Raw genomic sequence first — 27351 nt, 5'->3', positions numbered from 1 at the left:
ACACTCCTCTCTGACTACAGCCTCAATCACACAGGTCACTGGCAAGAGGGCATGAAAAAACCATGATGTGGGGTTTTGGTGTTAGGATTGAATGGCAATTTGTGTCAAGACAAAAACAGTAACTATAAAAAAATAGAACAAAATATGCCTGAGGGAAAACTACCTGATCATAAATGAAAATAAAAACATAATAAAATTAACCCATAGAGTATAATTATTAATGAAGAGAATTATAAAGTTTATTTGGAAATCCATAATTATTATGGGACATTTTAACATACCTTCTCAGGAAATAAACACAGTATCTGTCAGCACCCAAGGGCTTAGAAAACAGTTAATAAAATATGTGCAGAAGTGTTCATTTGACAATACACATACTTTTAATCGCATACAATTGAACATGACTGAAAACATGTTGAATAAGAAAAACACTATCACCATTAGGTGCCTAAGGTGTTTCCTACACAAATTAGATCTTACACGGACATAATCTAGAGAAAAGGGGAATAGACATGAGCAAGAAGTGAATCCATTTCCTGGTGGACACAACAGGGCTTACAGAAAAATCCAAACTCAGAGGTATCTTTCATGTGGAATTTATGAAGATATCAGTGGAAAACTATACATCTCAGAAAAGAATATCAGACAGTTGGTGATGGTTTTGAGGATGGTCTTGATTTGAAGGTCAAAAAATCCAGGTCACAGGCTGGAAGATTTTGTCATTGAAGCTCCTATGCCTGTTTGTCTGTGGGAATGTTGGCCTTCTTTGTTTTTGCCTTCCAAATCTCATGCAAGTGAGGCTACTAAGGAATTTTAACATGGACCATAAAGGAGCTGGATTCTGGAAAAATTAAGGTCCTACCATTACCCAATAAAAGGGAAAATCTTCAGCTCTCGATTTTGCTGCCCTATCACAGGTCCCTGTTCTTAATTCGAAGTGTACTCACCAAACATCAGTCCAAAGAAAGCAAAGATCCAAATATGAAAATAATTCACATGTAACTATATTCTTTCCTAAACTTGCCATATATGAAATTATCAGTATGGAAAACAGAAAAAGGCTCCTACACTTACCATGCCAAAAAAGGAGCTTTGTCAGAGGGAAAAGTAGAATGTGTCTAATGGACTAGGGACATAAAGGGCGGCCTCAGGCCACTAGGAAAACCCTGACCCCAAACAGTCATTTTTCTATGGCCCCATAAAGCAAAACATTACAGAAAGATGTTTAACCTAACTGCATATAAAAACCAGATTTAAATTCATCCATGTATCTATTAAGAAGAGGATCCAAGATAGAAAATATTACTAAATGTTTTAAGAAAAAAAGCACCACTATTAATTCCATGTACTATTGTTGACAGACTCTCTTTATCATCTCATGTGAGTATTCATTTCTGAAAGTCAGTACTAGAAACCCACAGTCCAATGATGAAGTAAAGAAAAAGGTACAGTAAACACGACATACATACAACATTAATGAGAACTCTTTCACATCAAAAACTTTCTGGCACATTATATGTGAATTAATTTCTATCAAGCTTTCTCATGTTACTTACATTTTAATTTCTTTCGTGGAAGAAATTTTCACTTGTAAGAATATGGCCCAATTCAAATCTTTTCTCCAACTGTTTACATTCTAGAATTTTTAATCCAGTGAGTCCTCCTATGCTTTTGAAAGGAACTGGGAAAAGTGAAGCCTTTCCCAAATTCTGCACATTAATATGGTTTTCCTCCAGTGTGCATTTTCACATTTTGAAAGGTTGTGTGATGAATGAAGACTTTTCCAAATTGCTTACATACAGGGGGTTCTCTCTAGCATGAGTTTTTTCATGTTTTCGAAGATAACGGAGACAAGTGAAGGCTTTACCACACATTTTACACACACACGGCTTCTCTCCAGTGTGAGTTCTTTCATGTGTTTGGAAACTTCGATACCATCTGAAGGTTTTCCCACATTCCTTACATTCATAGGGCTTGTCCACAGTGTGAGTTTTTTCATGTGTTTGTAAGGAACTGAGATCTCCGTAGGCTTTCCCACACTCCTTACATTCAAAGGGCTTCTCTCCAGTGTGATTTCTTTCGTGTTTCTGAAGATCACTGGGATACCTAAATGTTTTATTGCAGTTTTTACATTTATAGGGTTTCTTTCCAGTGTGGTTTATTTCATGTTTTCGAAGATAATGGAGACAACTAAATGCTTTACTACATTTTTTACATACATATGGCTTCTCTCCAGTGTGATTACTCTCGTGTGTTTGGAAACTTTGATAACATCTGTAGGATTTTCCACACTCCTTACATTCATAAGGTTTCTCTCCAGTATGAATCCTTTGGTGTATTCTTAAGGAACTGAGGTATCTGTAGGCTTTCCCACATTCCTTACATTCATAGGATTTCTCTCCAGTGTGCGTCCTTTTGTGGTATCGAAGAGAACTGGGATAACCAAATGTTTTGCTACATACTTTACATTCATAGGGTTTCTCTCCAGTGTGATTTCTTTCATGTATTTGGACACACTGATGAGAACTGAAAGCTTTCCCACATTCTTTACATTCATAGGGTTTCTCTCCAATATGAGTTCTTTGATGCGTTTGTAAGGAACTGGGATCTCTGTAGGCTTTCCCACACTCCAAACATACAAAGGGCTTCTCTCCAGTGTGATTTCTTTCATGTTTTTGAAGATCACTGGGATACCTAAAAGCCTTACTACAGTTCTTACACTCATAGGGTTTCTTTCCAGTGTGATTTCTCTCATGCTTTCGAAGATAACGGAGACAACTAAATGTTTTACCACACTGCTTACACACATATGGCTTCACTTCTCTGTGATTTCTTTCATGCCTTCGAAAACTCTGATAACATATGAAGGCTTTTCCACACTCCTTACATTCATAGGGCTTCTCTCCAGTAAATTTACTTTCATGTCTTCGATAATTTTGATAATATCTGAATGTTTTTCCACACTCCTTACATTCATAGGGCTTCTCTCCAGTGTGAATTTTCTCATGACGCCGAAGAGAACTGAGACAACTGAATGCTCTGCCACACTGTTTACATTTATATGGTTTTTCTCCAGTGTGGGACCTTTCGTGTATTTGAAGTGAATTTGAAGAATTAAAGGTTTTCCCACATTCCTTACATTCATAGACTTTTTCTCCATTGTGATTTCTTTCATGTTTGTCAAAACACTGGAGATAACTGGAGGCTCTCCCACATGCATCATAATTACATAGTTTGTCTCCGTAACTTTGATAATCACACGGTGTGTGTCCAGGGTGACATCTGACATGCCCATTATGGAATGACTGGTGCATGAAGACTTTCCCACACATGCTGCGTTCCCACTGTTTTCCTCCCAGAAGAGTTTTCTTCTGCAGACAGAGATCTGGAAAAAGGCTGAAGTTTTCCCCACATTGACTACTCCTTTCCCCTCCACAGAGTCTCTCTAACAGTGGATTTCTGTAAAAATTGAGAAGCACATTACTAATAATTTTTTCATTAATGATTTTAAAATTATCAGTACCATATTTGAACTATAGTTTCATGATTTATAGCAAAAATATAGGTTTTCCCCTTGTCTGAATGATTAGAAACTTAATTAATGTATGGAATGCTTTGTGAGAGGAGTTTGCCTTTGCTACTATCAAAACAGTGATATTGATCCTAAAAGTTTATTGACACCCTTTCCATTTAAATTATTTTTCAAACACTGCCCTGGCCAGCGTAGCTCAGTGGATTGAGCATGGACTGTGAACGAAAGCATCGCAGGTTCAATTCCCGGTCAGGGCACATGCCTGGGTTGCAGGCCACAGCCCCCAGGACCGCACATTGATGTTTCTCTCTCTTTCTCCCTTCCTTCCCTCTCTAAAAAAATAAATAAATAAAATCTTTAAAACAATTATTTTTCAAACACTAAACACATTTTTCATTATAAGAAATTAGGTGGAACTATGAACCAAAGGATCACTGGTTTGATTCCCAGTCAGGGCACATGCCTGGGTTGCGGGCCAGCTCCCCAGTGGGGTCCACATGAGAGTCAACCACACATCGACATTTCTCTCCCTCTCTTTCTCCCTCCCTTACCCTCTCTGTAAAAATAAATAAAGTCTTTAAAAAAAGAAATTAGGTGGAAATTTTCTGATAAGTAATAAGTTTGAAGCGTAAGTTATTCTGGTTGCTTCTTTTTAAATCTGGTAGCCTAACAGTTTTCTAAAACACAATAGTGCTTTCTGTTGTGAGTGTGACTCACCTCCGTCTTCTCCCCTGGTGCTTGTACTGAACTTCAATGTCATGAGCTTCCCATTTCTTTCCTAAAATACAGACCCAGAAATTTGGTTGCAAACTGTTAGAAATTCTAGAAAAATCATTATATTCTAGTTCTACAATGAGCTGTCAGCATGTCCAGTTTATTTACCAGTGTCCTCCCTTCCCACATCCCACATCTGAGAACAATGTTGGCCAGGAAACACCTGTTTCTGTCCTCTGATTAACAAGGTGAAGGTAACTTGTCATCCTTACTGACTGAGGCCAGGTTCCTGAAGGTTTCCTGCATCACATCTCTGTAGAGCTTCTTCTGTAGAGAATCCAGTAAGGCCCACTCCTCCAGACTGAAGTTCACAGCCACATCCTCAAAGGCCACCAAGTCCTAAAAACCCAGAGTATGTGCAGAGTAGGATGTGTGAGACTGACAGCACTTATAGGAAGTTTTATAAGAAGTTTACAAGTGATTCCATTGTCTCCTAACATGTATTCTATGACTTAATTATAAGAAACTCTCTGTCCACACCTGCTTCCTCATGCATTTAACACCATCATAAACACATGGAAATGGTTTACACATTGTTACTCTAATCACATTACACCTTACTTGTTTTTTCTAATGGCAGGGTTCAGAGAATGTTTGGAAATAACAGGACTACTATTCAGATTAAACAAATATTATCATTGTAAGACCATCAATTCTTTATGAGAAATAGTCTTTCATCTCCTTCCTCACAGCCACCTTTACAGCACTCTGTGAGGCAGATGTTAACATCTGCAATGAGATTTCAATGAATAAAACCACAGTGAAGATCTACAAGCATTTTGTTCTAGTCCCATCCCAAACATGAGCATCCAGAAGCCTGTGGAAATCCCACTTGTAACAAAGCCCAGCTAGCTATTGTCCTAAATTCCTCCAGGACATGAAAAAGTAACCGCAGGCAGCTGGCTGCATGGAAATATCCTTGTAGAGAAGCACTGCTCTTACCTCGTGGAATATTTTTTACAGACTCAGTTTTCCTCTCTCTTTCTGTCCAATCTGATGGTCTAAAAAGTTACTTCAGACTTAGAGTTCAGACACAAAATAGAAGGCAAGACAACTTATATGACAAAATCCCTGTAGTTATGCACCTCAGGGCTGTTTCCAGCCAATTTCTGGCACACACAGGCACACACTGAAATAATAATATGGCAGAAGAACTCTTTCCAGCATAACCATAAAGTCTTTCCTGGGTGCTGCTGACACTGAGGACCAGGTTAAGAGGTTTAGGGTGCAAGGGAGGTCATTGACATCCAGAGTAGTGTCATGGTGAACTTGCTCATGATTATAAAATGTTAAGAGTGTAGCAGGGGTTTCCTCCAAAAGAGCATATAACATCCATTCTCCAGTCAGGAGGAAGTGTTTCCTGACCAGCCACTCTGGGGGCTGCCCTCCCTTCTGTCATTCCCAAGTTCCCAGTGGAGACAAGGAATAGCATAGCTCAACCCTGGAGCATGGGATTCCCCCACGGATGACAGCACACCCAACCCATAGGGTATGAAGGGTTATTACTGTCCCAAGTGAGGTGTCTGGACAGCGTAAGTAAGGCAGGCTCTCAAGAGGGCACTGAATAGCCTGTGAGAGAAGAGCAGGGACACATTCTTTTCTGAGGTTACAGGGTGAGCTGGGGTGAGAGTTCGCACAGGAGGGCAGCAGCTTGCAAGGATTCAGTCACTTGTTACCACAGGAAGGGCGCACTGAGGCTTTCTCATCACCTTGTGCAGATGTGGGGCACAAGGGGAAGGAGCAGGCATGAGGTTCTAGAGCTGTCAGCAATCAATCACCAAGAATTAGAGAAGGTTGCCCTGGCTAGTGTGGTTCAGTGGATTGGGCACCGTCCCACAGACCTGAAAGGTCAGTTCAATTCCCACTCAGGGCACCTGCCTGAGTCATGGGTTCCGCCCTGGGTCAGGGTGCGTGCAGGGAGGCAGCCGATCGATGTTTCTCTCTCACACATATGTTTCTCTCCCTCTCTTTCTCCCTCCCTTCCCCTCTCTTTAAAATCAATAAAAGAATAAAATTAAGAATGAGAGCAGGAAAAAAAGAATTAGAGCAGCAGAATGACAGTTTCTGATCTGACATTTAAGTAACTTAGAAGTTGCCATTCCCAAACTCAGAAGAGAAAAGCTAAAAAACTTGAAACAAACCAGAGCATTTAGGTCACAGGGCAACCCGATGTCACCAAAATTGGAAAAGAGAAAGTAAAATTGGTGTTCAGAAAAATATCCCAAATGTTCTGTTCTTAATATGGCCTGTACTAAAAAAAAATCTATTTCAACCCTGGCTGATGTGGCTCAGTGAACTGAGTGCCAGCCTACCAACCAAAAGGTTGCCAGTTCAATTCCCAGTCAGGGCACATGTCTGGGTTAAGGGCCAGCTTCCCAGCTGGGTGTGTGTGAGAGGCAACTGATAGATGTATCTTTCACACACTGATGTTTCTCTTCCTTTCCTTCTCCTTCCCTTCCCCCTCTCTCTGAAAGTAAATAAATAAAATCTTTTTAAAAAATCTATTTCAGCAAAGTCTAATGCAAAGACAAAAAAAAAGAACAAAAAAGCAGAACACAATTTCCATAATCCCTAAATACTTTCTTCAAACAGGTTAAATACACCTAATGGACATACCTGAAGAACATAAAAGACAGGAAGACAGTAAACTAACAGGCACCGAGACTTCCTCAAATTAATGACAATTGGCACAGTGCAGATACAAGATGGAGAGAGAACACTAAACTGTCATATAATACATGACATCTTATTTACAACATTAGAAATTATGTATTTGGTAATTTCAAGCTATGGATAACTGAAATAAATGACAGCAATGTGACGAGGGACAGAGAGGGGGAAGTGGGAATAGTGTGGTGTGAGGTACCTGCACAACCAGAGAAGCAGTACAGTGCGACCGGACAAAGGTGGTGGCTACCTTGTAAATGTATCCTCAAAATTCAAGGGCAACCTCCGAAAAGCTTAAGAAAATATGTATATTTGATATAAGAGAAGAAAAATCAGGTCATATGCTCAAATAAAGTCAGAGAATTGAGAAAAAAAGTTGGAAACAAAAAGAAATGAAGAGCAAGGGCAACAAATAGAACACAGGACAAGCTGTGGTAGATATTAATCCAACTGTCTCCATCACCGCTTTAATCATCAATGGTCTTGCTACAACTGAAAGACAAATAAATACCGTGCTATCAGATTTTAAAACACAATATAATATATTGCTCACAATAAACCCACTTTAAATATGAAGGCACAGATAGGTGAAAGGTAAAGGGATAGAAAAAATGGACTGTGGGAGGTGAGGGGTGGGTAGGGCAGGGGAGAGTAATGGGGGGGAAATGGGGACAACTGTAACTGAACAATAAAAAAGAGAAAGAAAGCTGGCATGGGTATATGAATTTCAGACAATGCAGATTTCAGGCCAAAAAAAAAAAATCTCAGAGATAAGGACAAACATTACATAATGATAAAGGGGTCCATTCTCCAAGAAGACACAGCAGTCCTTCAGATGCTTGTGTGTAACAGTATGGGGTGAAATCCATGAGGTGGGAGCGGACAGACTGCAAGGAGAACCAGATGAACCCACGAGTGCTGCTGCAGATTCCAGTGCTCTACCACAAATCATAAACTGCAGCAGAAAGAAATCACAAAGGACAGAGTTGAACTAAACACTGCCATGTAACAACAAAATTTAATCAAAAGATTGAAATCTATGGTTTAAAATCTGAGCCTTGAAAAGTTAAATTGTTGGTATCCTTCATACAGTAACAAGAATATACATTCTTTTCTCAAGCTCACATGGAACACTCACCAAGACAGAACACATTCTGCGATGTAAAACACACCTTAAAAAATCCAAAAGAACAGAAATCATACAGAATAAGCTCCTCCACCACAGTCATTAATCTAGAAATGAGTAATAGCAAGAGAGTTGGAAAAATCCAAATATTTGGAGATTCAACAACACAAATCTAAATAATATGTGGGATCAAAGAACTTATCTTAAAATAAGTTAAAAATTATTTGAACTAAATGAAATGAAACTTTTCAAAGGTTGTGGGATGCAGCAAAAGAAATGCCTAGAAAAATTTATGCCATCAAACAAGTACACTAGCAAAAGAAAGATCCATAATCATATAATGTAAGGATCTACCTTAGGAAGCAATAAAAAGCTGAGCAAATTAAACCCAAAGTAAGCAGACTAAAAGTAAGAACAGAAAATTAGAAAAAAATCAATGTAATTATAAAAACAAAAAAATCAATGGAGAATAAACAACAACAACAACAAAGCTGTTCTTAGAGACAATTAATATGACAAGCACCTACTCAACAAAATGAAGGAAAGGGAGACAAAAATTACAATGGAAGGCCATCATGGGTAGGTCTAAGGAGCCCAGAGAGGTGGTCACTGAAGTGTCTACAGTGAAGGTGACTCAGAGGATGCTGCCGGGGTGCCTGTCTTGTGCCAACTGAAACAGTCCAGAGCCTTCTATGGTAGGAGCACCCACTCAAGGTGGAGCAATTTGTAACACATAATGTGTTAAAAAAATTAGTAAATAAGGAATATATTCCCTCCCAAAACAAAAGAATCTAGAGGGACTGCAGCTATTTCTTTGTGGCGTCACAAAGTGAATGGCCTTCACATAGGCATCAGGACCTCACCTGTGTGTGGGGCAATGGCTCACACACTTTTTCTCAAGCCCCTTTTCCAATATACATATATGTCCTGAATGTCAAATGAATGCCCACAGAGTGACATGAATGTCGCATCGTACCTGTTCTCCTGGAGCAAGGTCTAGAGGACCTCAAGCCCATGTCATATGGGTGAGAGACTGCCCCCATGGAAATGGCTGCTATGTAGGATTTAAGGACCCCAGGCTTAAGTCTGGTTTGAACTAATACCTTGGCTGTGCCACAGTGAGACTACGGGTGCTGTCCCCGGTGTATCAGAGGATCAGGATCTTGGATGCAGTAGAGGCAGGTGCAGCAGCAGATGTACTTAAGGGTCCCGGGAAGTCCTCTGGTATTAAGGAAATGGACTCTGCCTACCGTTTATGGGCTGCCTTTTCCCATCTCTGCTCTTTCCCTCTGAAATACCTACTCTTTAAAGAGTGACTATCTGGTGGGCTCCCCTCATTCTTGGGATAGAATCATTCTTAAACCCCCACTTAGGCCCACTCTACTGTAGAGTGACTCCAGCCTCATTCATACCTTCATGCTACTGACCAAATAAATTCCAGCCAAGACACTGACCAGGTCCACTCTAAGGAGGATCCAATTGCCATACTCCTGCTCCCAAAGGATGAGAAATTGCCTAAACTCTCAACTCAGAGTCCTCTGAATGTAGCACCCAGGTTCCTCTGAACATAGCCCCCAGGTTCGGTGGTGTCAACAATACAACCCAGGGCACCTCGGCCCACGGGAGGGCCCCCAGCAGGCAGCTGCTCACAGAGCAGGAGCCTCCAGGTTCCTGTCAGCCTGACAGATAACAAGGAACAGGGCGAAAGGGAGGGGTGAGGCTTAATTTTCGGTACACAAACATCAAACATGTGAAGTCTGACCACTCATGACAAGAACAAACACAAGTATAAAAAATACACAATCCCACTGGCTTGTTTTTATATAAAGACACACTAAGAAGATGAGCAAAAGTGATGAGAACTGGTCCCCTGAAGGTGGAGGGGGTGGGAGCACAGGAGTGGAGCAGGACATGCCGGCAGTGACCTTCCATCAGCTTCCTTTCAGGCACTTAAACACTTTCCCATTCACTATTTACTCAAAACAAGAACAGAAATTTATATACACCCCATTTCCTATGGGTAATCATCACCATTAATTAATCTTGCTTTTTAAATTAATTATTCTTAACTTTTCTACATAGGAAACCATTTTAAAATGTAAACCTTTAAAAATCAAATGCTATAAAACTGCAAGAGTATAAAAAATTTACAAAGCCCTTTCTAAAAAAAAAAAAACCCAAAGGGAATTATAATACTTTTCTATCCACTGTATTTCACTCTGGATATTTATGCATTAGGGGTTTGCAACTTAGCCCTATACTTGAAATTTCAAAAATTTATGTAAGCTTTGATGTGCTTCTTCATATCAATGAAAATCAAAATTCAATAGTTATTTTCCTCCCATCCTTTAAAATAGGAGGTTATTTACTGTGGGAATAGTATAGCTTTTTACATGTCAAAGGTCTCTAAGGACAGGCACATACAAAACTGACCTAAAAATGAAAAATGCTCCTGAGAACTTAGAAACCATCTCATACTTCTCGTTCTCTTACCTGAATGAAAACACAATTTTTTAATTTGCCAATCAGTCCTGCCTTATTCACATCATTTCCCTCAAGGTAGTTGTATTTTAAAGTCCAAGTGCTAATGGGAATGAGAGCCAAAGGGCTGCAATACTCAAGAGAAAAAACAATCCAATGAAAAAACACAGCAATACTGCAATCGAAACAGAGCAGCAGCCTGCTTCCCTACAGTGAAGGAAAAACTCACACTGAGAAAATGGAACATAATCACAAACTTGAAGTCTGGTGTCGACACCCCTTTCCGAGACAGAAGCCCCAGAGTGGGACAGAGGGTAGGGACACCAGAGCAGCCCAGGAGTGAGCTCTGGTTGCTGCACACTCTGCCCTCTCTCCGAAGCACGGAAGCGCTCCCTCCCCCAGGCATCCACTCTCACAATGAGGGAGCTCTCAGCCTGATTCAGTTTAAGGTCCTGAACCAAATTCTTCCCCAATTCTTCAAACCTTTGTCCAGGAGTCAGGACCCCTGATTTTCACACTTTCTCAATGTGCAAAAATTATATCCGAGGGCACCTACACTGTGGATGCAAAACTCAAACTTCAGGCCTAAAAATGCCTGGGCCTAAGAAACTATAACCTCAAAGAGGGCACCATCACCCTCTCCACCACCCTTGACCCACATGCACATGCGCCCCAGCTTTCCAGGACTGTGGCTTCTCAGGGTACAGGCTCCTTCCAAAGGGGTGTGAGCAGGTGGGACACCTGTAAGCGGAGGCTCCCCAGGAACAACTGGGCCTTCGTGTACTTACTTCTCTGTGCAGGGGCCAAAGACTTTAGTTTGAGTCACTGATCACAGGCCTCTAACCCCCATTGGAGTTGCTTTGGACAACTTTTGATATTTTTTTTATTTCATTTTTCTTTTTACTTTTTTTCTCAAAATTTTTAAAAGATTTTATTTATTTATTTTTAGAGAGGGAAGGGAGGGAGAAAGAGAGATAGAGAGAAACATCAATGTGTGGTTGCTGAGAGCCGTGGCCGGCAACCCAGGCATGTACCCTGACTGGGAATAGAACCTTCGAACTTTGGTTTGCAGCCCGTGCTCAATCCACTGAGCTACGCCAGCCAGGGCTCAACTTTTGATATTTTAAACAACAAAAGCCCAGGGTTTCAAAAATCCTCCAAAATCACAAAAACCAAGCCTTATGTGAAAAAAAAAGGAAGATAACTGTAAGAGTATTTTACTAGGTCAATTAGAAAACTTCTAACACCTAATATTTTCAGGAAAATATCAGTTAACTGTATTTCCAGGGAAAATAATTGGTTTGTAAATAATTCATCATACTTAAACATTTTTACTCTTCAGGTAAACTCTAAACTCTGCAATTTAATTTGAAAACACCCAAAAGTTAAAAAAACAGACCTCAAAACTTCCTACACATTCTTAAGGGACTAAAGAGTGAAAGAATTCTATACAAATGGAATATAATACTGGAATATTTTCTTTTTTCTGAAATTCACCTCTTTCTTGCGTTTGAAACTATTTTATATTTCAAGCTCTATTGATTAAATACTTCTATCCCTATTGATCTTCTCAAGGTGAGAGACCCAGGGAAGGGGCGGTGCTGACAGGAGATCACCCAGGAAGGTTTCCAAAGAGGAAACCTCCACCCAAAGGACTTCCTGTAGGATGTGTGTGCCCAGGGAGGTCCTGGGGATTTCAAGCAACCCAGCGTCAAGGACTTCAAGTTTTCCTTGTGGTTGTTCTCTGCTTTCCTCTCATGTAAAATACCTATAGACATAAAAAAAGTAAATCTTTAAAATGTAGGGACTTGCCCCAGAAAGAGCCAGGTTAGAGGCACAGGGCTGTGCATTTGAGATCCTGCTCCCCAAGCATTTGGAAAACTCAGGACAAAAACTGTCCTCTTGGGGACCCAGAAAGGACTGATGTGGAACTAAGAGAGGTCCCTGTAGAAATTTTTTTTATTTATTAGAGCTTATTTGATGTAAACTGAAGATCTGCCTAAAAGCAAGATCTCTACAGAGAAAAATGCTTCCCAGTATAAGACCCTTACAATTTTCTTCCAGTTTGCAGTTTCTTTCATGCATTTGGAATTAAGGAGGGAACCTAAGGAAGATTATACATGACTGTGGGAGAGAGAAGCAAGGTGGGGATTGAATTACATGATACTGAACAAGATTATGTGGTCCCTTGAATGTGGTTATGTTTCCAAGATGTCTGAAAAAGAGGCGTTTCAAAGGTGTGCTAACCTAGATGCACCAGAACAATGCAGAGGGCTTGCTTAAGACAAAGATAAATGTAAAGTTGTGTGCCTGGGGCGTGACCATGACCTGCCCAGTTAGGAATTTATGATTTGATTACCCTGTTAGGTTACTTTCGGTTAGATTTATTATAGTCCCCCATTTTCCTCCACACTGGGGACCCCACTGACCACAGATCCTCCCACAAATGAACCCCAGAAACCAAGTTACAATTGTTCCCTGATGACCCTCCCCGTGACACTGCACCACCTGGGAGTCGCGGGGCTGCGGAGCACAGAGCTATCCATAGAAGCTCCGGGGCTGGGCAGGACGCCTGCAGTGTCCCTGCTGGCCCAGCACCTACCTTGCGAAGCAGAGGAGACCGAGTCCAAGCAGCGCCCCAGGGGACTTGGGGCCTCAAGACTCCGAGGTAACTTGGTGGGGGGGCGTCGTGGAGGGAGTCCCTCCACCGCCGGTTCCAACCGGTTCCAACTAGCCCCTCCTCCCATCTCCCACTGGCCCTGGGCACTCACCATTTCTAGGTTTCCTGGGTCTTCCTGTGTTCTTCCTACGACTCCTAAGATAGGTTACAGCGCGATAGAGGATGCAGGAGACCCACTCGGGCCCCTCCAAGAGTAGTCGACGCTGGATCCTAGGCACTTCTGCAGCGACAAAGATACACAAGCCATTGCGGTGCGTTGCCCCACCCCCTTGCCCCAGCGTGCTCTTAATTGGACAGGTCCCAAGCCTGAGTGACAGTCAGCGGGAGAACTCTGGCTCCGCTCAAACAGCCTCGCTTGGCGAACTGGAAGCTGACCCAGCTTGGAATGTTTGCATAAACAGAATTTTTTCCAATCCTGAAGCTGCCCATGTAGTAGATCCAGCTCTTTGTGAAGGCGAGGGCACAGCTGTGTGCAGGGAATCCTGATTTAGTTTTCAGATGGAGCAAGTAAGCACGGACAAGAAGGGGATCCAGGCCAAGCCTCAATGGAACAGGAAGGTCATATGTCCTCTCGGGGTCAAGGGCTTGGCGGTAAGTCTGTGAGTCCACTCACAGGACTGTGGCCCTTGTTTAGAAATGGAGACACTGAAATGTGACTTCACCATCTGTAATTGGGTCTAATTCCATTTTAGTCTTTGATCCTTGCAAGCCTTGAACCTTCCCCATCTCTTCCCCAATCACACTCATTTGGTCCTTAAGAGAAAAAGAATCCCAGAGTATTGACTGTGGTGGGAAGTTAAAACCCCCAGGCACCAGCCTGGGCACAAGGACTCTTCTCAGTCTAAACACAGGGTTAGATGTGTTCATTACATTCTCAGGTGTACAGTTCACCCTGGAAGGAAATTTAGTTCAGATCACTTTTTGCCTGTGTCCCTATTGAACTTTAAAATGCAAACAACTGTAATATCTTTAAGGCAATTTATTCCTATATTTAATAATGTAATAAAAATAATAAATCATTATGTAGATGTGGGATGCAACTGAAAACTTTTTTCTCCCAGCTTTATTGAGTTATAATTGAAAAACAAAATTGTACAGTACTTAATGTTTAATCACTGTGTTGTATACTTGACTCTAATATAATATTGTGTCAACAGTAATTGAAAAATAAATTTAAAAAGTATAGTATGGAAGAGGAAGCAACTTTAAGTTAAAGAGTGAATTGAGATCAGTATACTATTAAAGATTATATTATGATTTTCATTTTTAATACATTTTTAATAACATGTAATATATAAAGACAAAGTTTGCCTTTTCCTCATTTAGCAAGTGATGCATGCCATTTAATTTGTTTTAAATTAAGTGTGCAAGAAAGAGGATGGTTTACCTACAAATTGAAAATGACATATTAATATTGTGCTTGGGAACCAAATGTGTATTAATATGTAGACTGATATTTAACTCTGTGTTACAACCCTCCAAACTGCTTCCATGACCTGATATTTGGAATTCTTGAATTTTGCATTTTAAAAAGTCTTTATTATTATAGTTTTTATGTTTTGTTTCTAAAACAGGAGACAGCACTTTGAGGTAGCTATTTGCAAGTGTTTCACCAAAAGTAACACACTTTGGCTCTGAATAATTTTATTTCCAATAAAGTAAAAGCCAAGTTGGATAAAAGAAAAAATTGTCTGTATTTAAAAATTACAACATAATGATTAGATATACACATATTGTATCGTGCACTTGAAATTTGCTAAAGCAGTGAATTAAGTCTTCTCACCACAAACACAAAACAGGAACTATGTGAGGTGATGGATATGTTAATTAACTTGGAAACTCTAGTGTGCCTGAGAGATTGGATTGCAAAACTCTGAACACACTTATTTATTTACATGAACCACTTTTATTGAGATGTAATCTCCATACTGTGCCCTACACCTAAAGTGTACAAGTCAAAGTGTACAACTCAGTGGTTTTCAGGATATTTACAAATAGGTACAGTCCATTTTTTAACATTTTTATCACCTCAAAAATATAAAGCTGTAACTTCCAAACTTCCCATCTTCCTCTCCAAACCTTAGCACTGGGAAGCCATGAGTTTACTTTTTGTCTCTACAGATTTCCCTGTCCAGGGCTTTACTGTGAAAGGAATTCTATTTATTACCTGTGGTCTTTGTGATTGACTTCATTGATGGAGCATACGTTTTTCAAAGTAATCCGGGTTGTGGCATGCACCAACACTTCATCTGTTCTTATGACCAAATAGTGCTCCACCGATGGACACAACTGATCTATCCACTGGTTATGTACATTTGGTTTGTTTCTACTTTTTTGGTTACTGTGAATAATGTTGCTATAAAATTTATATGCCAGTTTTTGTTTTGTTCAAACATATTTTCATTTTTCTTGGGCACGTACTTGTGATGGGAATTGATGAATTATTCAGTAATTCTTGGTTTACTTTTTGAGAAACTCCCAGAGGGTTTTCCATAGTGCCTACACCATTTTATATTGCACCACCTGCGTGTGAGGGTCCAAACGCCTGCACGTGTCCTTGACAATGTTTGTTACTGTCTCCCTTTTTGATTCTAGCTTCCTGGTGGCTGTGAAGTGGTATCCCCTTGGGGTTTTGATTAATGACTTCATTTCACTCTAGCAGTTTGTGGATGAGTGATGATAACCAACGTTTTTTCTTGTGCTCTTGACCATTTGTCTATCTTCCTTGGGAAAAGGTGTATTTAACCCTTTGCCATTTTTACATTGAGTTTTTTTGACTTTCTATAATTAAGTTATGAGGTCTCCAGATATTTCTGATGCAAGTTTCTTATCAGATGTATTTGCCAAATTCTTCCATTCTGTGGGTTGTGTTTTCACTCTCTTGCCTTAAAAATTTACTTCTAATTGTGGTGATGTGTACATGCTATAAAATTTACCTTTTTGACATTTTATAAGTGCATTTTTCAGTAGGGAGAACATTGACATTTTAAAACAAATCTCCAGGACTACTCTCATCTTGCAAAAGCAACACTCTCTCCCATTAGACAAAACTTCTCCTTCCTCTCACCCTAGCTCCTGACAACAACCATTCCACTTTTTGTCTATATGAATTTGACTACTCTGTCTACCTTATACAAATAAAATCATACAGTGTTTGGCCTTTTCTGACAGGCTGATTTACTTAGCATAATGCCCTTAAAGTTCTTCCATGTTGTGGCATGTGTCAGAAATTGCTTTCTTTTAAAGCTGAAAAAGATTCTGTTGTATGGATGTGCCAAATTTTTTCTGATCCATTTCTGATGATGAATGATTGGGTTATTTCCACCTGTGGGCTATTGTGAATAATGCTAATATAAACATGAATAGACATATATCTTCTTGAGTTCTGGCTTTCAGTTCTTTCAGGTATTTACACAGAAGTAGAACTGCTAAATCAAATAGTAACTCAGTGCTTAATGTTTTGATAAACTGTCATGTTTTCAAACTGGCAACACGATTTTATATTCCCAGCAGTTTTGCACAAGGGTTTCAATGGGTATGTTCCTCTCTGTATGGTGCCTGTCCTTTGAAGCACAAAAAAATCATTAATATCATGAGGTCTAAATTACTAATTTTTTTCATTATTGCCCTTTGTGTAATATCTAACAGTATTTTGTGAGATCCAAGGTCCAGAATTTTCTCCTATGTTTTATCTAAGTTTGTGTTAGTTACATCTGATGTTTAGGTCTTTGATCCTTTGGGGTAAGTTACAGTGTGTGGTGTGAGGTGTACAGTACAACCTGTTCCTTTTGCATGGGGCTCTCCAGTAGGTCCAGCACCAACTTGTAGAGAGTGATGAAAAGAAATTAATTCTTTCCCCATTCTTGGTACCTTTTTCAAATATCAATTGACCATAGATATAGAGGTTTATTTCTCAAATCTCAATCTATTCTACATTTCTGTATGTCTATCCTTGTGTTAGTTCCAAACCATCTTGATACTCTTTGGTTTGTAAAAAGGTTTGAATTCAAGGAACGTTAGTCTTACTATTTTTTTTCAAGAACGGGTATGATGAGTCTGATTCATTTGCAATTCCACATAAATTTATGAAGCAGCTTGCCAACCTCTATAAAGATTACAGCTGGGATCATGATAGGTATTGCACTGAATTGCTAGATCATTTTTGTGGAGTCATGCCACTTCATCAGTCTCAAGTCTTCCAATCCATGAAATTGGGATGTTTTACCATTTATTTATACATTTTAATTTTTGACGTGTTTGGTCATTTTCAGAGTATGTGCTTTGTACCTATTTTGTTAAATTTTAAAAAGCACTTCATTCATTTTTTTAAAAATTGTATTTATTTATTTTTAGACAGAGGGGGAGGGAGGGAGAAAGAGAGAGAGAGAAACATCAATGTGTGGTTGCCTCTGAGGCACACCCTAGTGGGGGCCTGGCCGGCAGCCCAGGCATGTGCCCTAAACTGGAAATCGAACCGGTGCCCCTTCAGTTCTCAGTTCAGCGTTCAATCCACTAAGCTACACCAGCCAGGACCCATTTCTTTTTGATTCTATTGTAAATGCATTTGTTTTCTTAATTTCATTATCAGATTGTTCATTACAAGTGTATAGGAATATAATTGATTTTTATATTTTGATATTGAATTTTATAATCTTGCTTAACTCAAGTATTAGTTCCAATAGTTTTTTAGTGGATTCCTTAGAGATTTTATTTTGTTTTGTTTTTGCATACAAATACGCTATATAAACATTTTATCAACAGTTGAACATCATTCCCACTGCCCATGTGGACACCCAGATGTCCAGGACCCAGACATAAATTCAGCACAGCCTGGAGCTTCTTGCTCTGAGTCCAACAGGATGAGCACATCGCCCTTGTGCACGAGGCTTTTCAAGTTGTGGGTGATGGAGCCCCCCCTGGGGGCCGGTCCTGCCCAACAGAAGAACCCATTTCATCTATGTTGACATTCTGCATAATTTTTTCTATTTTCTTTTTTCTATTGTTTTTTATTTTAATCATTGTTCAAGTACAGTTTTCTCCCTTTTACTCCCATTCTATTTTCTATTTCATTCATTTCTGCACTAATTTTTATTATTTCCTTTCCCCTTCTTTGGGTTTGGTATCACATCTTTTTAAGTCTGGTAAGGTAAGTTTAGGTTGTTGATTTTATTTTTTTATTTGTTTGTTAATATTAGCAAAATAACTATGAATTTTTAACTGAATTTATTGAGCTGACATTGGTTTGCAAAACCATACAGGTTTTAAGTGTACAACTCAATAAAACCTCACCTGCACACTGCATCGTGTGCCCATCTCCCCAAGCAGAGTCTCTTTCCGTCCCCATTCCACCCCCACCCCCTTTGCCCACCTCCACCTCCCTCATTCCCCCTGTCCCTCTGGCCATCACCACACTGTTGTCTGTGTCTATGAGTTATCTATACATGTTCTTTGGCTAATCCCATCACCTTCATTCATCCAGTCCCCCCACCCCGGTCCCCTCTGACAGGTGTCAGTCTATTCCATATATCCATGCCTCTGCTTCTTTTTGTTCATCAGTTTATTTTGTTTTTTAGACTCTGCATATAAGTACGATCATATGGTATTTGTCTTTCTCTGACTGGCTTAGTTCACTTAGCATAATAATTCCCAGGTCCATCCATGCTGCAAAAGGTAAGATTTCCTTCTTTTCTGTGACCATGGAGTATCCCATTGCGTAAATGTACCACAGCTTCTTGATCCACTCATCTGCTGATGGGCACGTGGGCTGTTTCCAAATCTTGGCTATTGGAAACAACATTGCTACGAACACATAGGTGCATGTATTCTTTCGCATTGGTGTTTTATGATCCTTAGGATATTTTCCCAGAAATAGGATTACTGGGTCAAAAGGCTGTTCCATTTTTAATTTTCTGAGGGAAATTGATACTGTTTTCCACAGTGGCTGCACCAGTCTGCATTCCCACGAACAGTGGGAGGGTCAGAGGGACACTGAGCCCCGACTGAGGGTTCCCGCAGCCATGCCCCTCCCTGGACTTAGACATGACCCCTGCCCCCGCTGCTCACAGAGATTGCCCCTCATGCAGGCCCTGGTGTAGACATGCTGAGAAGACAGGACTCACTGCCCTGGGTTGAAAAGATTGAAAAACATTTAAGGGTGCCATGAACTCTCTTCTGAATTATATTAACTTTATCATAGTAACAACACTCTTTTTCTGTATTAAAAATTTGGAACAAATTTATTAAGCACCCATGATATTCCATGTGCTAGAGATAATGGATATCTTCCTCTCTACTCATCAGCACTTAAATACAAACATCTGTTTTCTTAAAGGAAACAAATGACTGCTAAAATAGCACCTATTCTGATCTTCGACCACAGTGGAATAGTACACACTACACACTCTCTCCACACACACCGCCTGCACCCACTGCTACAGATCCACCAAGGTGACTACAAGGTTTCATGGCTCCTATGAAACTCCAGATAAATCCTTCCTTGGCCCCAGATTTATTGAGAAATAATTAACACATCACAGTGTGTAAGTTTAAGGTATACAGCACTATGATTTGATATACATGTATGTTGAAAATGATGACCACTGTAGGCTATTTTTTTATCCCCTCACGGTATGAGTGTGCGTGTGCATGCCAGCCAACTCCAATAAAAACAACAATACACCTTATGGGATTTCAAATTTTCGAACAAAAACATTTTTAAAATAAACACAAAATAGAGCCAGTGCACTTTAATACAATATATGAAAACTCAAGAAATCTAACATTCCCATTGGAAATGTAATCCACACCAAAATGATGATAAGGCAAGTTCTATCCAGATACACTGGAAGGAGCAGGGGTCCTCTGTCTCTGAGTGGCATGTGCCAGTTCTTGACTGTGGAGCGGGCACTCAGGGACAACTCCCTTAGGAGAGACATCTCTGTGCCTTCCTGGACGATCTGCAGACGCAGGGAGGGAGGCAGGAGTCTAAGCGCAGAGCAAAGCCTGAGCCCCAGACTGCAGAAGTCCGGCTGAATTCATCCGGCAGAGGGCGCATCTCTGGCTTGGACTCGGGCAGCCGGGACCAGCCCCGGGGGGCAGTGGCCCTGGAGAGAGGTTTGAAGAGGGTGCTCAGGGAAGAGAGGCTGACCCCCAGGGTGTGGTGTGCTGACGGTCCCAAGGTGGGGTTGGAGACCTAGTGGAGCCTCCCCTTCTTCCTCTTCACGTGGGACATGCACGTGCTCTGCTCTCTGGGCTGAAATAGTTCGGTCTTCAGTATTGAATTCCCACGTTGTATGGGGTCCCCCGGCGTGGGCAGGGAACCCCAGATCCTCGGATGAGCTCAGGGTGTGCCCAGTGCAACCGTGTTGCTGAGTGTGAGCCACAGGGCTCCATGCGGGGCTAGAATAGGACCTCCCAAGGGCAGCTAGAGGTCTTTTCTTGGTTGCAATTTGTTTTTTTAAGGTGAGAGTTGGGTTGTAGGGGAGGAAAGAATGGACATCTTAGTTTCTCATATTCATTTTCATTTGCTATGTACATTGGTTTTTTGTATTGTGAAGCCAGTAGAAAATTATCCAAGTTGTGTAATTATCCAGTTTTTGCCCTCACAGTTAGAGTAAAACCTACCTATTCAGAATGGATATTTTTATGGGTGTAATATTCCAACAAATTCCAACATAATATTTCATTAAAGAGCTGTTCTGTTTTCTTAAATCAGATATAGACTTCTAGATCTTTATTTTTATTTTTTGTCCTTAAGTAACATGTTAATTCAGAATTGCATATATCATTATACACACACACGTTTGAAATTTGATTCATTGATGCTTTCTCCTTGTCATGCCCTTGACGCTCAAGAAAATCTTGCCTGAGAAGAACACTCAACTCCCACACTATACTCTCTGCACAGATACCGAACCAGCCACAGTGCAAGGAGCTTCATGCCCAGAGCCACCATTGGCCCTGGGATTCCGCACCGCCCCCCACCCCACCCCAGGTAAGTCCCCAACTTCTTGGAGGGCAATGGGAGGACTGTGCTTCCTGAGCTCCACGCCCAGGGGATGTCCAGGAGATGTCCTTCCAGGTGTCCACAGGAGGCACAATGTCTGATTTCAAGTATGACAGGGGACTACCAAAGGTTTCATGCTAGTAGATGGCAATGTCTGAATTTCCTTAATTTTAGCCCCTTAAAAGAGCAGTCCTTAAAATGTGGCTCAGAAGCATTTGACATTCCCAAGATCACAAAACTGAAACCCAGGCCTGTTTTAAGTGGTATTCACGCTCCATCCCACCCCTTCTGTAATTCTGCCATCTCTGAGATTTTGCCTTAGACACAGAGGACACCAGGCCACAGGGATTGTAGGTTTTATGTCATATATACCTGCCAATGTTCCTAGGAAGTAGTTTCTAGCATTATTTCTACTGTGTCTGGATTAGGACAGTTCAAAGACCCTGAGAGTCATGATAGCTTTGCCAGGGCACAGAATGGTCAGGAAAAAAAAATAGGCCTGAACTCAGCTCTGTCTCCTCAAAGCTCGGACCCTGGGTCCATTTCTACAGAGCTGTGGGGAGAGCTGTGTCAGGTGTCTGTGTACAGTTATGGACATGATGTGGGCAAGGCAGGTGAGCAGTTGCCGGCCCAAAGGGGGCTCTGAGGGGGTCTGATTGAAGGAAGGGGCCCAGGTAATGGACTCTTGAGGAAGGTGAACTCATATGCTTGATGACAGAACAAAACAGAAGTTAGAACTGGTAACCAAGCACCCACATTCTAGAGAAAGTCCCCTCTCTGGTTCACTGGACTGGAGGCGGTTGAGAGAGCGGCAGCATGCTCTGCAGTTATCTCCCGACATTCCGAGGCTGTGGGTTCTGGAAAGCTGATAATAAAAGCTCTTTCACCCACAGTAGACAGAAGCTCTGGCCTCCCCTCCAACGCCTGTGCGCATTCAGCAGTGTGTAACCTGAGTGTGAAACTTGTGGCAGCCCAGGGCAGGCCAGGCGAGGTAAGGCCACTGCTGTGGTCCCACATGGGCAGCCGTTCAGCCCTGGCCACTTCTCGAGTGTGCTTGTTGGGGTGGGGGACAACAGACAGGGAGGGGGGCCTGCCTGGGCAACAGCAGCAGCAGTTTGTTAGGTGTTGGAAGCCTGGGGGGTCTATCAAGTCATGGCTGGCAGGTTAAGAAGTGATGGGGACAAGCGTCTTTACCCACTTATAATCCTGGGCCCTTGAGGTGTCATTATTTCACTCCCCCCCCCCCAGCTGGAGGTCTCTGCAGATGCCCCTCTGTACCTGAGGAGGAGAGCAGGATTTACAATGGGTTTACCACTGTGGCCATGCCCAGGCCGGCCCTAGTGTTGCCTGTGCTGGACACCAGAAAGTGTCATCACGGAGCTCAACCCAGGAGACCGTGGAGGAGCAGGTGGACAGTACAGCTTCTCCATCTCCCTGGGCAGGTGCACCAGGCCACCAACAGTCAGAGCCAGGCAGAGGGGAAAGCGGGCACAGAGTAGTGTGTACACCCAGGTCCTCAGTTTGACCTGAGTGGGCCCGGAACCTGGACTCAACACGTCCTTGGAGCACTCCAGGCTTTCCCACGAGTGCATCGCACTGTCCCACTCCGAGAGGAATCGGACCCTCCATTCTCCCAACCACCAGCTACATGGAAGGGTAGAGAGCAGTCCTCACACACTGGTGAGAATATTAGAGAAAATGTTATGCCATTTGACTTCACACCAGGCCATGAGCATCTTGCATTTTGCTGCTGTTTTGATGTTTGAACCGCCTGCCCCAGGTGGCCTGTGTAGCAGTCAGCACCACTGTCCCTCCAGACCTTCTCCAGGCCTCACACACATGACACTTAATAGGATGGTTTGTACACAAAAAGGGAGGATGAGATTCGGTTATTCTACAGGTTCCTGTGCAACTTGTCATCTCACAGACCAGGACACCCCACGGCCAGGAGCTGGGGTCTCACTTGCTGTCACGATGTCGCACAGGGGAGGCCGTCTGCCGCAGTGATGTTGGACCTCGACCTGAGTCAGCTCAGTTGCCGTGTCTGCAGTTCTGTCAGGAACCTCTAAAGTGTGTCCTGACGGGTGGTATTAGTTTACTCAGGCTACCGTAACATAGTTCCTCATTGGTTGGTGTAAACAATAAACATTTATTTTCTCTCAGTTCTGGAAGCTAGAAATCTCAGATCAGGATGTGAGCAGGACGGGTTCTTCCTGAGGCCTTTCTCCTTGTCTTGTAGAGGAGCATCTTTGATCTTTGTGTACATACGTGTTTCCTCTGTGCTTTTCCGTGACCCTGCATGTTCTTATAAGGACACCAGTCACATTAAGACCCACCCCAATGATCTCATCCAACCTCATTTCCTTTAGGGCCGTGGATTTGTACAGGCACATTCTGAGGTCATTGGCCTTTAGACATCAATACATAAAACTGGGAGACACAATTCAGCTCTTACTAAAAAAAAATAGATGTTAATTGATCATTGTTTCCATGACAATAAGCCCTGGCTGGTGTGGCCCAGTGGATTCAGCACCAGCCTGAAAGCTGAAAAGTCACTGGTTCAATTCCCAGTCAGAGCAAATGCCTGGGTTGTGGGTCAGGCCCCCAGTTGGGGGTATGTGAGAGGTAACCCATCAATGTATTTCTCACAGAGTGACATTTCTCTCCCTCTCTTTATCCTTCCCATTCCCAATAAATAAATAAATAAATAGAAAAATAGATAGCTTAAACTATTAATCATATTTGCACACTTTAGGTCTGAAATTCTGAGCCCTGGAAATCCATTTGAACTCACCCAAAATGAAAGAACTGACCTCAGAATATTATTAAAACACTCAGAGAAGAGGAGGAAAAAGGAAAATAATTTTTGACACATGCAATGTAATACTGGAACGTTGTTTCTTTCCTAAAAGTTACATCCTACGCCTCTTTGAGAGTATTTTATACACCTTTCACAACCTATTGATTATATACATTTTGCATTTGTTGAAAAATGGAGACTTTAAAAAAGAGAATAAATGTTTTCAAGGTGTCACAACCAGAGAGAGACCATGCTGACAGGAGACAACACCCAGTAACATTTCAAGGAGAAACTTTCACTCAAAGGACATCCCATAGGATGTCAGTGCCTAGGAGAGGAGGAGCTCCAGGATTTTACACAATGTAGCTCCGGGTACATTTCTCTCATTAAAATATACACAAACAAAAAATAAATATTAAAACAGCCATCCATTGATTGTGGAAAAATGATAAACAATTAAAATATGGGCATGTCTGAAATGCACTGGGGAGGACGTGGTTGATTATGATTCTTGAATTGGAGAGGGGAGTTGGTGTTTGGCAATACAGGGAAAGACTTGGAAAAGCAGGCAGTTATTGCCACCCCTTAAGGCATGGATTGCAGACGCCACTCCCCAAACATTTGGAAAGCTCAGGAGAAAACGAGTCCCTGCGGAGAAAGGAGGAACTTGAAAGCTCAGGGGCTACAGCTCCTCCCAAGCAGGAATCATGGGAAATGAGTCACAGTTTCCCTCGATGATCCTCCCGGTGGTCACCGCACCATCTGGGGACACGCAGGGCTGCGGGCACAGAGCTGCCCAGAGCTGCTCCTGGGCAGGCGTCGCTGCGCTCAGTGACGAGACTGTCCGCGCGGGTCCAGCTGCCCACCCAGCCCTTACGCTATGAGGGCACCGAGGTCAGATGGCGCTCCTGGGGGACTCCGGTCCACAGACTCGGGACCTGACTGCGGGGAGGCCGGGTCTCGCCACAGCTGATTCCAACCAGCCCTCGACCCTGACCTGGGACGCCTCAAAGTCAGCATTTCCCAGCTTCCGGGATCCCTCAGTGTCGTCTCCCCAGCTACCGCAGGGCGAGGCAGGTCACAGCGGGACTGACAACTGGCGCAGATACTGAGACCCCGGGTCCTTAACAGCACAGAAGACGCAGTTGGAACTCGGCTGGGGGTGTCCATGTGATTTGCTGAGTATTGCCCCACCCACTTGCCCTCTGCGCCTCTGATTGGGCAGTACACAAAGGCCTGCCTTCCGCATTCCTCTGAGACAACTAGGGAGACAGGTCTGTTGGCTCAGCAGGATCAGCTTTTGACCAATGAGTGTGACCTGTCCCCTCGAGCTGGGGTTTTTTTTTTTTTAAGATTTTATTTATTTTATTTTTAGAGAGAAGGGAAAGGAGAGAGGAAGAGAAACATCAATGTGTGCTTGCCTCTCGCACACCCTCCCACCCGGGGACCTGGTCCACAACCCAGGCATGTACCCTGACTGGGAATCGAACCTGCCACACTTTGGTTCGCAGCCTGCACTCAATCCACTGAGCTACACCAGCCAGGGATCCAGTTGACTTTTAAACAAAACTTTTTATGGTCCTAGAGGGACAGTGGTGTTTTCCTGCAGCTTATCTGAACAGGAACACAGCTGTACCCAGGGAATTCCAGACTCAGTCTCCAGGCGGAGCAATGCCCTCATGCAAAACAAGAGGGCTCCAGGGCCAGACTGCAAATATAAAGGACCAGAAGGTCTGAGGTCCTCCCCCAGTGAGGGTTTGGCACAGGCTGGGAGTCTGCCAATGAGTCTGCAATCCTTATTTACAAACAACAAAACAAAAAGAAACTAGACACCTGTATCAACAATATCAAAGAATAGAAGCCAGAAATACACCGATACAAATAGATGGCCGATTAAATTATAACCAAAAAAAAGGAAGAAGGAGGCGGACTGCTGGAAGCGGAGCTCCACACCAGGACTGGTTCCTTCACAGCCGTTCTCTGTCCAGCCAAACAGCGGATTGGAGATGGGGGCCAAGCAGGGCTGCACTGGAGGTTGAAACTGGACAAAGATTAGGCACCATTCAAACTGGAGTTCTTGAATGTCATTGACAACACGGTTCTGACAGTATTTTGTGATAATGGGTGGTGACAGTTCTAGAACGATGCTTCTCAACCAGGAACTTCTGCAGACTATATTGGAGGAAGTCATTGAGTTATACAGCCTCATGATGATACACTGAGGACGGCATGAATGATCACGGAGACACTAAAGTTTCAAAAGAAAGTTTCAGAGAACAAGATATACATCTTCCAATCGCAAAGTGGCAAGGATAATGAAAAGTGCCATACCTCACCCAGGAAAGATTACAAAAGATGCTAAAAAATGTGTTCAAGAATGCCTGAGTTCATCGGCTTTATATCATCTGAAGCAAGTGAAAGATGTCATTAAGAGAAATGGAAGACAATCAGTGGAGAAGGTATTCTTTTGCCATGTCTACCTTAGACTTTGACAGCTATGTACAACCTCTGAAATTATACCTTTAGAAATTCGGAGAGGCAATGAAAGGAGAGAGAAGAATTGATGGAGCAGTCACAGCTGCAGATGGACTAAGTGGAGCACTAAGGGAGGAGGCATTTACTAACCAGTTACCAGCTGTCTTAATAACTGCAGGGGGTCCACAACAAAAAGGTTGTGGTTTATACAGCATCATATCAACAGATTTCTGTTGTTCAACAAATTCAGTTTTCATGATCAGAAAAATGATGGAGTGGGAAATACAGAGAAGCAAAGAGTCTTTTTGATTCTGAAGCAGAGACATTGGAAGGAAAGGACTGGTGAAAAGATGTCTCTTTGTACCTTAGATAGCTGTAATGTAGCTTACTGATGCTTGACTAATTGAGGTGTTCATTCTACTTGAGAATCTTTTTCATAAATGATTTTAAAGAAAATCATTTGGATTTTAAAGTCATTAAAATATTTTTGTTCTGTACGAGAGTTTATTGCTCTGTATAACTCCTGTATGCATTGTATATTGCAATTTTACTGTCAGATTTGTAGACAGTTTCTTATTCTCCTAATGAATTATGTTACTTTTGTAATTCAAGTATGCAGCTGGGTTAATTTGTGATGTTTGCCCTTTTTAAAAAAATCATGTGTTTATTTTTAGAGAGAAAGTAAGAGAGAGAGAGAAAGAGAGGGAAACATCAGTGTGTGATTGTCTCTCAAGTGTCCCTAGAGGGCACCTGGCCCACAATCCAGGCATGTGCCCTAACTGGGAATCGAACACGCAACACTTTGCTTTGC

The 27351-nt window shown here is 42.1% G+C and overlaps 1 protein-coding gene and 1 pseudogene across 1 annotated transcript; one reads left to right on the top strand and one right to left on the bottom strand.

Annotated features, from left to right (window-relative positions):
- Positions 1-243: 243 nt before the first annotated feature.
- LOC123828177 (zinc finger protein 791-like) lies at positions 244-14223 on the bottom strand. Its single transcript, XM_045852828.1, has 4 exons — positions 13352-14223; positions 4519-4645; positions 4250-4310; positions 244-3459 (listed from the first exon to the last, which is right to left on the bottom strand). Exons 1-4 carry the CDS (start codon positions 13352-13354, stop codon positions 1746-1748), a joined length of 1905 nt encoding a protein of 634 aa, XP_045708784.1. The 5' UTR covers positions 13355-14223; the 3' UTR covers positions 244-1745.
- A 10741-nt stretch (positions 14224-24964) lies between these two features.
- LOC123828532 lies at positions 24965-27028 on the top strand (annotated as a pseudogene).
- The last annotated feature ends 323 nt before the right edge of the window (positions 27029-27351 follow it).

Source organism: Phyllostomus hastatus, unplaced genomic scaffold, assembly GCF_019186645.2.
Source record: "Phyllostomus hastatus isolate PE091 unplaced genomic scaffold, TTU_PhHast_1.1 phas_contig_98, whole genome shotgun sequence".
In the NCBI taxonomy this organism is placed as follows: Eukaryota; Metazoa; Chordata; class Mammalia; order Chiroptera; family Phyllostomidae; genus Phyllostomus; species Phyllostomus hastatus.
This window is presented reverse-complemented; position numbering and strand designations above follow the sequence as displayed.

Coding starts and splice junctions, on each gene's coding strand:
- LOC123828177 (XM_045852828.1), bottom strand. Junction 4,311..4,518: donor CAGGAACCTGGCCTCAGTCA/GTAAGGATGACA, acceptor TCTGTATTTTAG/GAAAGAAATGGGAAGCTCAT. Junction 3,460..4,249: donor CACCAGGGGAGAAGACGGAG/GTGAGTCACACT, acceptor CAATTTTTACAG/AAATCCACTGTTAGAGAGAC.